Consider the following 14724-nt stretch of genomic DNA (forward strand, 5'->3'; position numbering starts at 1 on the left):
TACACCTTGTTATCTTAGCTCTTCTTCAGTTCACTGCATGCTTTAAAAACTGCTTTGGATGTTACAGTGGAAATGGTAGCATTAATACTCTTGAATGAAAAGTTTGCAAAGACAATGTATTGTTAGGCTGAAAGTACCCAACAGGCTCTTTAACATAAGATCAAAATTAGTACAAGAAGACATGTAGACTTTAATATGAAGCAAATTTATTAGCTTAGTCTACTTAATATATAGAGACATTCTCATTCACACTCACACTTCAATCCATTGGGGACTTTAGTGACAGTGGTACGTAGAGCTGTATCTCAGATCCCATGGCGCTGTCTCACAAACCCCAACCCAATGGTGAAAAGTCCAATGAGTGGAGCAAAGTTTCTATTTTTTCTGAATCTAAGGTTACATGCTGAATCCCCATTTCACAATAACTTCAGTAATTTTCCAGCCCGGAAAAATAGGTGGAAAAAAAGTCCCATGTAGACAGCATAACTAAAGTTCCTCAACTGTCCATCAAGGTCAGACAGATTCCCCTCAGTGAAAACAGGTCTGTTTTACATGTACTTTTCCCCTTCAATTGCTCATTGTCATATCCAATTAACTATTACAATCAGCCCTTAATGGTCTGGTTTGAAGATATTTTTTAAGCCCAAAACTACATACAGATAGTGATTAACAACAGGATTGAACTGGATTTACCATTAATACAAGTTACTATGTTTAAGGTTCTCACAAAGATTTGCAGCTCAGGTTGTGGATGAGGTTGTTGGCTTGCTTGCTGAGCTGGCTGGTTATTGTACAGACGTTTCGTCACCATGCTAGGTAACATCATCAGTTCGGCCTCCAATGAAGCAGTGTTGTTCAACTCTGCTTGGAATTTATATGATTTGGTCTGTTGAGTTGGGTTGTGTAATTTCCGGTTCTTTTCTGCACGGGTTTGTATATGGGGTCTAATTCCAGATGTTTGTTGATTGCGTTACGGTTTGAGACCTAGGGGACTGGCTTTTCAACCTGTAATGCAATCAACAAACATCTGGAATTAGACCCTATATACAAACCCTTGCAGAACAGAACCGGAAATGATACAGCCCAACTCAACAGACCTGATCATATAAATTCCAAGCAGAGTAGAACAACTGTGATAACCAGCCAATTCGGCAAGCAAGCCAACAATCACAAGGTACTACGTGCAAAGTGAACACCATTTTTCTTAGATTTAGATTTTTATTGTCACATGTACTCAAGTGCAAAAGTACAGGAATACAGTGAAAAGTGTACAATATCGCCACACAAAGCGACATCTCAGATACAAATACCTACGTACAAAATCATAAGAACAAGGTAGAAAGAAAGAACAAATTAAAAGTTAAACATTACAGTAATTGTTAGTATTAAAGTAGAAAAATAAAGAAATAAAGCTAAAAGTCAAACATTACAGTCTTTTGAAAGTGCTTATCCACACTGGGACTGCACTTTCAATAGGAGCTCAATCTCTTCCTGCTTTCTCTGCACAATCCTTTCCAGGAGTTCCCCACACCAGGCCTACCATGCTACCACCAAAGCAACCACCGCTCCTATTGATCCACCCAGAGTATCAATTCATGCCTACTGCGTTGCTGCAGCTGACCACTACCGATCGTCGAAGCTGCCTTCTCCGCCGACTGCAGACGATGCCCTGCCATTGAAGGCTAATGCCTTGAGTCCTGTGCTGGGCCCACTAATGTCAAAGATGCCCCTCTCTGGGGCCATCACTTGCTGTTGGACGCACAATCACTGCCATCACAAGCTCCCTGAAGATTTGCTCCCTCCGTGCTGCCCTTGCTCTCCCCAAAGAGCCGACTCCTGTTGCTGTACATGATCACACTCGCCCTGCCAAGGATGCTGAAAGGTCTCATCTTCAGCTGCTGCTGAAGCAGCCACAAGGAACGGCAAGATCAACTCCGCTGCTGCAGTCTCCCGGAACCTCCTTCCTCACCTGAAGCCTGAACAAGGTGTTGAGCTGGCACTAGGACCACCTCGATAGAAGCCGCCAGGAACCCGAACTCGCATCCGCTTTTGCTGCTGGGTCCACAACAGCAGTACAGCTTAAAAATATTCAGTTGAATATGAAATGATTTGGACATGGCCTTACCAGATGCTACCTAAAAGCTCTTTTTTTGAACCTTCATTTCACCTTTTGTGGTATCCTGCATTATGACTGTTACCCAGGTTTCTTGGAATAAAAAACTTTTTGATGTGACTTTTTTTTTAAAAAAACTTTTTGTATCAGTTTTCAAGACTTTGTTCTTAGCAATACCAGGAGAAGAAGGCTATTCTGTTGCAGGGATATTTTCATACTCATCAAAGTGAAAGATATTTGCATCAGGGAATGATTACTTTTGATACCTACTGCCACCTGCAGGTCAAGTATAAAAAGTATATACAAATAAAGCTTTCTGAACTCTACTAACACTATATCAACTAGATTTGCTGCAGAATTCCTGCTAATAGAATAGCAGAATGTACATGTGATTAAATGAAACACTGCTAAAAGTTGTAACATCTTAAGCATTAGTGAGTCGCACCCGTGACTGTTTCCTCATTGAGTATCCAAAATCTCTTGTGCAACTTTGGCCTGAATTTTCACTCCCAACTCTTGTGCACAGTGTTGGGAAATTTCCCAACTCCACAAACCTGACTCGAGAAATGGCCTTAAATGGCTGCACTTTTTGCTCCAGGCTTGGGGAGTAAGTTGCTGTTATCTGGACTTGAGTGCATCACCCCCAGAAACAGTGACAGGCGGCAACAGGAGTTGTTGTTCTCAAAGCAGGCTATTTAAAATGCCAGCCTTGGTGCTCTGGGACTTCAGCACTGTCAGAATTAACACTAAAGTCCCTTTGCTTTCATCCTTCATGACCTTACCTCCCACAAACTCCTAATACCCCATCCATGCCAAGTTATGCCACCTAATGCCCCCTCCACCCACATAGTAACTACACCCTCCATACCATCCTATTTCCTCTTTCCACCTTTCACAGCACCCTCTGCCCACTTAATAATCAATTTAGGCCAATCTATGCCCTTACTGTCATCATTCTTTTGCCCTTACACCATCCATATAAACTCACCATGGGTAGTTGTCAGGAGCCATTCTGAGATGAAATGGCGGCCTTTGCGATCTTAAAAGGCACTCTCGTTGTTTAAAAACTTCAAGAATTTAATTCTGTATCAACATAAACATTTTATTCATGGACCCTCATTTTATAATGACCTGGGCCAGTTAATGAAAACTGTGATCTTACAGGACCTCACTGAGATAATGATAGGTTGTTTAATCAGTCAAACAATACTAATGCTGTAATGATAGCACTGAAGGTTATGTCAACAAATAACCATTGAAAGTACAAGCAATTTTTTTCCAACTTGGGAAGCTGTTTTGTTTTCAATATTTAAAGAGTGAGCAATTTGAATAAATTGACAGCTTGATAATTCCAAGAACCTTCTCCAACTCTCACATAAATTCATGTTTTAACAGTCCCATAAGGCTACCTAATGTCTCCAGAAGGTGACATAACCTTTTAAAAGAACCCCAGGAAGATTAGTTTTTTTTTCTCAAATTTGTAAAGCCTACTAGTCATGTTGCAGAAACCTGGGTAACAGGAATTACTTCTGAATAAAAGCAGCTGCTCTTTTAAATGTATCACTATCTCCGTGAACAACTCACATGCAAACTACTATCACCTCCCATTCCCTGCTCCTGGAAAGAATCTGGCTCCAGTGCCCTAAGAGGATGATTGATCTGTTGCATTCTGCCAGGTTACATACTGCAATCTACTCGATGCTTCATACTCCTGAGTGTATATCTGCATTGCATTGTATGTACCACTACAAAGAATAGAATAGCAACTTATTATCACATGTATTTTTACAAAAATATACAGTGAAAAGTTTTAACGTTGCCATACCATGGAGAACTATCATACAGGAGGTTGGGTGCCAGGCATCTCTATTAGATGTGACCTGTGCAATCAGTGTCTGTCATTTCACTGCAACTTCCAATATAGCACGATTATCACCACAGTGCTACTGTCTATCGCATATCTGCGAGAATTCATCTTTAAAATATAAAAGGAGCCAAAACACTCAGCAGCTAAAGCACCATCTGGTCACTGTCCTTTCATCTCAACTGGGAGAACCCACACATCTGCTAGCTTTTCACCAAAGACTTGCATGGGAAGAGTACACAAAGACAGGGACTGGTGGTGCAGTGGTTGTGTCCCAGTCTCTGAGCCAGGACACCTTGTTTCAAGTTCCACCTGCTTCAGAGGAGTGTAATAACATCTCTGAACAGGTTGACATTCAAAAAAAAATCCACAACTGCAAAAGATGCTTTTCCTGCATTGGGCCACCTTTTGACTTCAGGCTCACGTGCTTGCCCCGATTAGACATGCTGGCATTAGCCAGTATGGCTGCCTTGCTTGGGCAGGCCTGTTGACCTGGTTGTGCTTCACCCATAACAATTTAAGCATTTAAATACATCAAGCCAGATTGCATATGACTGAAACTTCTCATGAGCTTATCACCTTGGAGAGGTTTCAACCTTAACACTGAAAGCATTTACGCAAATGGACACCTTGATTCTAAAGAAACTTGAAGAAAGAAGTTTACTCAGCTAGGTGCACATCTCATATGTACATTGGGTGTTTCTTGTTTTGGTTAACAGGATTGCACCCGTTATTATAATTCCAGTGGGTAGAGGTGTTAATGAGTATTCATTATATTCTAATTAACACAAAACAGAGAGATTGACAATGCTCATCCAGCTAAAAGATCCTGACAATTTAGCGGCAAAAACTTAACCCACTAGAAATTAATCTTTGACCTTCCGCCCTATTAAGTTCCCCAGCTCACCTTTCTAAAATCTCTGAGTCTGTCAGGAAAATTCCGCCCTTTATCAAAGACATCGAAGAGCAGCAAGCTACAATGTTAACTTTTCAACTCAGCATTAGCCAGTAAAATGTAGCTATTTTTGGGACAATTACAGACAGTTTTATAAAAGGCAAAATGATAATCCACTAACACATCATCTAGTTAGTTTCATTTGTTATTTATTCTTTTTATTGATTAAATATTTTAATTCTTTAGCATAGAGTTTCCAATTAAATCCCCTGATGCATGTCCCAGTGAAGTATCATGGAATTATACAGCACAGGAGATGATCTAAGACAGAGCTATCCAGTTTGTCCCATTCCCCTGTTCTTTCCCCATAGCCCCCATATCTTTTCCCCTTACTAGTATCTGATCCGCTTTTCATAAAATCCACTTCCACTATCCTTTCAAGTATTGCATTTCAGATAATAACAACTTAATCTGAGTAAACTAAATCTGCACATTATGGATACCCATTTTCAATGCCACATGGATGGATGGTGCATGCTATATGCTAGGCATGACCTAATCTGTAGTCCTTAAAGGATATCATGATAAAATATGGGCAATTAATCTTTGATGTTTCAGTAACAAAATTAAAAATCCTGGACCTTAGAATTGCGAGAAAAGAGAATGAATTAAAAATTAACTGGGACATTTTAAAATGGCCTGCAAAGTCACCGGAAAGTAGCCAAACTCTCAGGTATGTTGCATGAAGTGGTTGGGACTGACTGCAGTATCCTGAAAAGGATAGCCAAGGAGTAGTTACCTGTCCATTAAAATCCATCCTCTGGAATATATATCTCACAGTGAGACCTTCAAATGTGTCTGCATGGTGACAAAACTTCTCAACTACAGTTATTGCTAGAGCAAAGACTTCAGTCTGAAAGATATGCAAAGAGGAGATTCAAACTCTGCCTTCCACGCAGTCCCCAACCCCAAAATCTCATTAATATCAATAGATAACAAGTGAATTCTGAGAATGGACCATTAAACTTTTTATAAAGATGGATTGTTCCCATTAAGGCAAGTTTCCACACATCAAAACACCACCGTATCAAGAAGACATTAACAAATGCAACAAAAACAGAAATTGCTGGAAAAGCCAGCAGGTCAAGCATCATCTGTGGAGAGAAAGCAGAGTTAATGTTTCAGGTCCAGTGACCCTTCCTCAGAATGGTCAACCAAGTCAAAGTACCAGATATTTTAACAATGGCTATCACGGATAAATCCATCCCAAGATCCTGGTGGAAATATATACTGAAACCAGAATTTCAAGGGAGATTCTGTGAACTCTTTGAGGAGGTGATTGAAGAGAAGTTGCAATCTCCAATTTGTCTGTCTGAAGAAGTTGGCACCCAGTTCTCACAAAAACAACTATCGTGTAACTTCATCAAGGAACCGAGAACTTGAATAACTACAAGATTTGCTAAAACTTATTTTTTTCACTAAACTAGCTAGCAACATTAGCCTCAGATTAAAACATACACCTCAAAGACAAGTGAAAGACTTTAAATTCTATATTCTTCTTTCTTCCTTTACATGGGACATTATTTCCCTTGAACTTTGTATATATATGTGTGAGTATGTGGATCCATGATTGCATGTAGAACGTATGATGTGCATGTTTTATTATCTTTCTCAGATTTAACAATTAATAAATAACAATCAAGAAAAGCTCTTTGATTAGCTCCTTGTTGCTGATAGCAAAAATAGTTAAATACATTTTTAATTGAAGAGATCTATAAATCATGCAAAAAGAGCTTAAACTTCCAATGAGGAGGTTGAACAGAGGGGTACCAATTTACCCTTCTCAGATGGTCATAGCAAGGGGTCATGTGCATCCTGTTCAAAAACCAGTGTGCAAATGGGTTTTGATATAAATGTTCAACCAGGTCTCAAAACCACTGTTACATGGCAAAGAACAAGCGAAATTTCAGAGGAGCTATAAGTGAGTTAAAAATTGAAGAAGAGGCTTCTGCCTCTCAGAGAACAGGTTGAGAGCAGATTGGTGGAGGAGTTCATAATCATGACAGATCCAAAAGTGTGGATAAAGAGAAAATGTCCCAATTGACAGAAATATTGAGAACCAGTGGAGATGGATTTAAAGTAATTGGCAAAACAAATGACATCGTAAGGAAAAACCTTTTAGTGCAGCGAATGCTTACAATGCTGAAATCCTTACACACAAAGATGTGGTGAAAGTAGAATCAATTTTGGCTTTAAACACCATAAACATTAGCACACCCTTCACCAGCCATTTGCCTTTAAGGCTGAGCATTCTGAAACAAAACATCGGACTGCAATTCCCAAGAACCAGAGCATAGTGACACCAATACAGTGTAAACAAGCAACCAGACCACAACTCCCAGAAATACAACATGGCATCAATTGACAGCATCCCTTTCAGCACTCGGCATTCTCAGACACACATTTTGCAATTTGCTCAATCAATTGATTAACAGGACCCCTTGTGGCACAGTGGTACCATCTCTTCTCTTGGACCGGGAGACCGTGGTTAATGTTCCACCTGCTTCTAAGCTTTTTAATAGCATCTCAACAGGTTGATTCAAAAGATACAGGCCCCGCTCAATCCTTTCACTTATGTGGTTTTTCCTCCCAATTTGAATCCCTTTACTTCTACTACTCTTAATTTGAGTTCTGGCAGTATCTTTGCCTTAGCCTAAGCTGCTTGTTCCTTCCCCACTTAAAAAAAAATAATTTAGCCACAGCATAGGTTAATAAAAGGCTGAAGCAGGAAATGGAAATTTCAATCAGGAGGTGTCCTTTTCAGGTTGAAGGATGGTTGCATCATTTAAAAACACATTTATTACAGGCAAAGATAAATGTGAATTTTCCCAAGCTAATTATGAGAATGTTAAATGTGCTTAAAAGTATTTTTGAGTTTCAAGTTAAATAGTAGAGACTAAAGAAGAAAATAACTTGATATAGAGAGCAATCAAATTACAGATAATTAAGACAATCTGTTAGTTGATAATATTAAATTGTGTATTTTTATCTCCATGCGATGACACAGGGGACAAATTAAACTGCTAAAAACAAAATCAACTTTGTTCTTCATTAATAGTTTCCACTCTTGTTCTATGCAATTCCTATTCCGATATTTGAAAGTATTTCCAATGTGCCAGCCTAGATATGTCTCTCTGCTGTGTCAGCCAATGTAACAAATCAACCAGCATGACTTCGAACCTGCAAAACTTACATGCATACTCCAATTCACCAGTGGCCGTATCAATTTTAGATAGATTTCTTCCTCCTCTAGTTCAATCATTCACTTTGACTGAAGGTTCATTACTTCTTGTTTAAATGAGGCTTCAGTTATATTTGTTTTTATAATACTGGCTACAGATTACGTTTAACACAAGTTATCAGAAAAATGTCCTTTGTTTACAAAACTAGAAAATGGCTTGAACCAAAAAACATGTAGCAGATTTTAAAGTTATATTGAACCACATTGATTAAATATTTAACCTAGCTGGTTTGAAGCTAGACATTTCGAAAGGTCACACAACCAGGGCTTCTGTACAAATTGGCTGTCTTTAATATTGACTTACATTTTCATTGCAAAATTTTTAAATATAATTTGAGGACTCCCTTTCATCCTCCTCTTATGACTTCTTTTATTTCTAATTTTAGCTGGTGAATGAACAACAGGAGAGTCGACCCCTCCTGAGCCCCTCGATTGATGATTTTCTACTTGAAGCAAAAGCCGACAGAGTTTCACGTACACCAACATCAAACACAGCAGGTGAACATTAGCCTGAGTATATCAAAGAAAAGAAACGAATCTTGATAATTATTTAAAAGGATTTTTCTCACTTACAGTCCAGGGTAATTCTGATTTATTTAGGATTTATATGCAATAACATTAGATGTTATTTACGGAAATTGGAATTAAATGTTATGAAATTAAGAAATCTCTGTAATGTTATATTAATATCATTGTGATTTTTATACCAGTAGTCCTCAATTATTGAAAATTTGTATCTTTATAATATAATTTGACAATAGAATAGAGTATTTAAAAATAAATAATATAAAAATTGTTAACAGGACATTCGGGTGAATATAAAAACAGAAAATGGTGGAAAAAACTCAGCAGGTCTGGCAACATCTGTTGCGAGAGATACAGTTAACATTTCAGTCTGATATCACTGTTCAGCAGAATAAGGCATTCAGACTAACTGACTTGTGTTGGTGTTTATCTCACACATATAAAGCAATCTCAATCTCCTGCACCCACACTCTCCCTCTGCTCCTTTCATTCCCTTTTCTTTCAGTCACTCCTAAACTATTCTTAAATGTTAGTATGGTCTCCTTTTCAATCATTAATTCTGTTAGTGCATTCCACATCCTCATCCCCCTCTTAAGTAAGAAAAAAAGTGTCTTCTATTCTCTTGCATAATCTCTCATAGTTAGTAATATATAAGAGGTTTTCAGCCTCTCAGCCTCCTGTATAATAGTTTTACTTCTGCTTTAGATCTCTTGAAACTAATCTTCTATCCATGTTCTAAAGCCTGCAGCCACAGAAACAACCTAATGTGAAATTGAGCTTGGATGAAAGTCCAAAACAAGCAGTTGGGGATTAGCTGGTCAAAATACATCATGTCCCATTTTTCTTTCCATTAGCTCTAAAAATATAAAATGCATAAATAATATACTCAAAACTACTACATAATACATAATGTAAAAATATAAATCAACACTTTCTTACATATGGTCCATATAACATTTACAACTAAAGTTGACTGTAAGATATTTAATCTATTCAAGATTGTCAAAAACATTGAAGAAGTGATATTAATAGGACATTCAATTTAAAAACAAAGATCAATATCTAGTTAGTTTCTCGCAGATGTGTTAGTTCTCGACAGTTTTCTTTAAACTGGATATGGAGCAGTCACATTCACTTCATGAATAAAATACTTAAGGTTGAATCATTTAGTTTCAACAACTCTTAAATTTAATCAGCAAATTATTAATTGTTTACATGTGCTAGATGTCTGGCAAAACAAACACAAAAGAAAGCTCAGTAACCTCTGCTATAGAGTTAGTTTAGTGCCACACTTCATGGTCTTACACTTTCCTCTTTAGCTACTCATAGATTCTCCCATTTTCAATTTCAACTTATCTAATGCTATCGTTCTCTCTTTCCTCTTGTGTAAATCCCAAGTCACCTCTTTCACACCTCTTTCAGCAAATTCTCATGCCTCAGAATATGGCCAATCCAACTTTGCCTTCTCTCAATTGATAACTGAGTTCAAGATTTGAAAGCAGTTGATTCCAGCCATTGCCATTTGGCTTTGCTTCCAGTTCGGTCCACCTGGTAGCAGTTGATAAGATCGGCCTCACTTACCTTGTTGCGCCATTTGAGCTTCTTTTCCTTGAAACTACTTTCACTAAAGGCAGTCAGCAGTATCTTCTATGCTGAACATAGTTCCCCTTCAACAGAGGAAGCTTGCCTTAAAGAGGTGCTGATAGTTGGAACGTGTGCTAGCTATGTATATTGCTAGGCCTCTTGTTGACCGTTCAGCTAGTCAGCAGCATGTGTCACACCTTAGCCGAATGCTATGATCATTTGAATGAGGGTGCAGCACATTTCTGAACCACATGCCTGCCTCAATGGGACTGCCTAATAGCAAATTGCAACCCTAATCTTCGAAAACGAGAAATACAATTTTTAACCTTTTCCCTCAAGGTAACTGACAGGACTGAGGGAAAAGGTAAAGAATTAGATGACTTGCAGCTCAGAATATTTCAATAAGCATTATTACTGTACTATGGATTTGCAATAGGTACATGTTGCAATTAAGATAAGTGCAGTATCATTGTAGTTAAGACTACAGAGATTAGTAAGCATGACATTATATTTGAAGTATGCGCTCCCGTAACCAATCAGAAGAACAACGTTCATTTAACACTTTTATTTGTTTGTAAAAGTTCTTTTGTTTTCTGACGAGAAGCAATTTGATGATCTGGAAATCTGTAATTACAGGAAACAGGTTGAAGAATTAGGACTGCAAGGTTAGAATCTTTTCTCTGTCCCACAGTCCTTCTGAGCATAGCTTCCTCATTAGGAGTGTGCTATCACAGAATCACAATTAGTATTTAGATTGAATTTAGTTAGAGGTGACCTACCTATATGCAGAATATTAAAACACCAGTAATTCATCCCCATTTTTTATGTAGCAACTGCAGATAACTGACATTGTCTCTACTTCATCCTGCTGTTGAGGAGTCCTGTTCACTAATTATACCCAAATGTCAGACTGTAGACAGTTTTCCATTGTTTCAAATAATAATTGCATATAAAATGTGCATGAAGTTACAATACGTCTTACTGGCAGGTAAAGATGTCTACAGGGAAAGTAAATGCTATCATCAGGCCATTTACAAAAAAGACCAATGTAAATAAAGTTTACTAAGGTTACTTTGCTGTTCATTTACTTCTAATAACACCATTTAATATTGTAGTTTTGTCACCAGCTTTGGATCTCTTGGACCTTACGGAGCCAGCTATGACGAGCAGTAATAAGACAAAGAAATCTGATGTTGCATCAAGAAATGAAGCAGCTAAACCTGCTTCCTTTAGAAAAGAGCAAGATGACACTGAGCTAATCAAAGTTGAAGTTGAACAAAATATTCAGAATGTCAAAGCCTCACATAGACCATCCCTGGATGCTGGTATGAATTGAATGAATCCTGAAGTATTTAATTTTAGTCTGTAGGCATTAATATAATTTTCACAATTTTCCTGCCGTTTGTCTATATATTGACATTTTATACAAATTTCTGTTTTCACTAGATATGAAAGAAGTAATACAAAACCTATCATCCTACATTTAATTTTAGCAGTGGCTTATTTGATAACTTGTCGTTCCTCTTTGCAGATTCTGTCTAATCTGTTGAGGTTTCCAACACTTTCTGAATTTGTTTCAGATTTCCATCATCTGCAGGTTTTTAGTATAGGAATTTTTTTTCCCCTACGCAAGCTTTATTCTTCATAACATTACATCAACAAGATTAATATTTATATGTAAAGAAAAATTGCACATCATATTTGTCTATAGAATAATTAGGACTGAGATATTTTGCGTTCATGAGAACTTATAATCAGCTATCAATTTATGATAGATACACATTTCATATTTTCCAGCTAGTGTAGTGCAGTAGCTAATGTTCTGTATTTTACACATCCTTGGTTAAATTCCCTACCAACACTATAACTTTTTGATGCAATAGGGCAATTACATTTAACTTGCATATCTATTTTTACTAGAACAAATAGATGTTAGAACAAACAATGGAAATTGAGAGTGAAAATTTAAAATACCATGGATTCTGGAAGACTGCAATAAATCATAAAATGCTGGAAATACACAAAGGCCCTGACCTTTATTCCCAGGTTGGGTGTTCAGAGTGGGATCACTGGCACTAGAGACCTGCCGTCTCTCTGATCTGCCGAGCCCTGCCGCCTCTCTGACTGGCCAAGCCCTGCCACTTCTCTGACCGGCCAAGCCCTGCCGCCTCTCTGACCGGCGGAGACCTGCCGCCTCTCTGACCGGCCGAGCCCTGCCATCTCTCTGATCGATGGGCAGCCATGGCAGATGAAGCAAACTCTCACATGGGAGCAGAAACCTGACAATTACAAAAGCTGATCATGACTGCAGAGGCAGACTTGTTCGTGACTTTTTTCAGCCAGGAGTTTAGGGTCACTGTCTCCATGAAAAATTCCAGCAATTATTCTGGTATGCCACTGGCTATCCCGTTGCTTTTCCTAGAAATTTAATCACCTCGTTTCTTTATGTCCAAAGTTGATATCTGTTTATCCTCGTTGATATTCTGAATTAATTTTTCCCACCAACATTATGGGTGTCAGCACAGAAGGAAAAGAAAACTTCGGTTACAATATGTAATGCCTTATATTACTCAAAAATAACAGTCTGCCACTCTCTTTCATCATGAATCATTGTCAATTTACCAAGGCTGACATGGATTCCCCTGCTGCATGCATTCTGATAGGAAATGCACTCTATGTCGAAGCAGCTGTGATGGATTGTTAATGTTTCCTCATCCATAGATATAATTAATTTCACTCACCACTTTATCAACATTTCGAGCTTTATTTATTAAAAAAAATGTGCAGAGACCTCAGTAACCTCACACTGAAATGAAATATGTGAACGATCTCCAGTGAAGCCGCCATTGGTATGTGTTCATATGGTAATTCAAGTAACATAAACGAGAATGAGAAGAAAGCCAGAGAACTTAGTATTTCTTGAAGTCAATAGAAAACCCATTATGCAATATTAGATGTGTGAAAAAAAAGTCAAGATCAGATGCAAAATACACGTGCTTAGGTAGTCTGGGGCAGGTGGGTAAACATCAGGTAGGCCACTTGCTGCATTCTACATGCCCTTCAAACTCATTGATTGGAGACCTTAAAATTCACTCCAGTGTGTGATATATTATCCAGCTTATAATCTAGTAATTAGACAGGCTCAAACAACATTGACTTGCAGTCCAAGTGTTTTTCTTTGGGCATGTCCCTAAATGTTAAAAAACCAAGGGCCTAATTTTATGAAGAAAGAACTATTTCTGATAGGCTTTTACTTCAAGTTTTTCCCGTTGTTGAGTCACTAATTTTTTTTAATGAATTTTCAAGACCCCATTAAAAGGAAAGAAGGATGTGCAACCTGAAATGGAGTAGAGCTTAGTGTCCCGTGGCCAATGTCATAATGATTAGCTCCTCAGAGTAGATGGGCTGAACAGTATCTGTTTAGCTGATTAAAATGATATTGATGATGCCAGAAGACCTCAACACCATTTTTGGTGGAGCCAAAGAGAGGCAAATGAGAAAAATAAGAAATAGAAGCAGGAGGTCATATGACTCTTTGGACCTGTTCTTTAAGATCATGCCTGATCTGATTGTGACTTTAATTCCACTTTCCTCTATGATCCCTGAACAACTAATTCCCCACTTCCTCCTCACTCGTACATAACTTTTGACACCCTTTTAGATCAAAAATATGTTTAACCCAGTCTTGAATCTATAAACATCATAGTCTCCATTATTCCCCAGAACTTCCTGTCTCAAAGATCGATGAACTTCTCAGAGGAGAAATTCCTTCTACTCTTTGTCTTAAATGGAAGACCTCTTAATTTGAAACTGTATCCCGAACTGTGAGGCCTAGGTCTTGGGAACATTTATGTACTAGCTGTTGGAGCCTGTCTGTCTCTGTTTATAAAATCATAGAATCCCTACAGTATGGAAGCAGGCCAATGGGCTCATTGAGTTCACACCAACTGTCCAAAGAGCATCCCAAACCCCTACTCTATGAAACCCTGCATTTTACACATCCCTGGACACTCTGGGTAATTTAGCATCACCTAATCTACATATCTTTCGACTGTGGGAGGAAACTGGAGCACTCGAAGGAAACCCATGCAGACACAGAGAGACTGTGCAAACTCCACACAGACAGTCGCCCAAGGTTGGAATCAAAGCTAGATCCCTGGTGCTGTGAGACAGCACTGCTAACCACTGAGTCACCGTGCCACCCTGCATTTACACCCTGTATATTACAGAAGGTGAACAAAGGGGCGAAGTTGTTTAGCACCACTGTGGAGTCAGGAAAATAGTTGCCAACCGAAGAATTCAGATTGGCATCTGCTAAGCACAACATAAACAAATTAGAGAGCACTTTTAACAGATGTAAATACCCTAATTAGCATATATACATCCACTAAAATGTGTGAAAACCATGAAGTGGCCCTGTTTAGGCAAGTACAATGCCCCAA

The 14724-nt window shown here is 38.3% G+C and overlaps 1 protein-coding gene across 1 annotated transcript in view; it reads left to right on the top strand.

Annotated features, from left to right (window-relative positions):
* Positions 1-14724, top strand: part of pex5la (peroxisomal biogenesis factor 5-like a) — a 75852-nt gene that overhangs the window by 26620 nt on the left and 34508 nt on the right. Inside the window, exons 2-3 of the mRNA XM_020512743.2 lie at positions 8560-8671; positions 11398-11607. Coding sequence (XP_020368332.2) covers positions 8560-8671; positions 11398-11607 — 322 coding nt within the window. The remainder of the gene's footprint in view (positions 1-8559; positions 8672-11397; positions 11608-14724) is intronic.

The sequence above is a fragment of the Rhincodon typus genome, chromosome 13, assembly GCF_021869965.1.
Source record: "Rhincodon typus isolate 14 chromosome 13, sRhiTyp1.1, whole genome shotgun sequence".
Classification (NCBI taxonomy): domain Eukaryota; kingdom Metazoa; phylum Chordata; class Chondrichthyes; order Orectolobiformes; family Rhincodontidae; genus Rhincodon; species Rhincodon typus.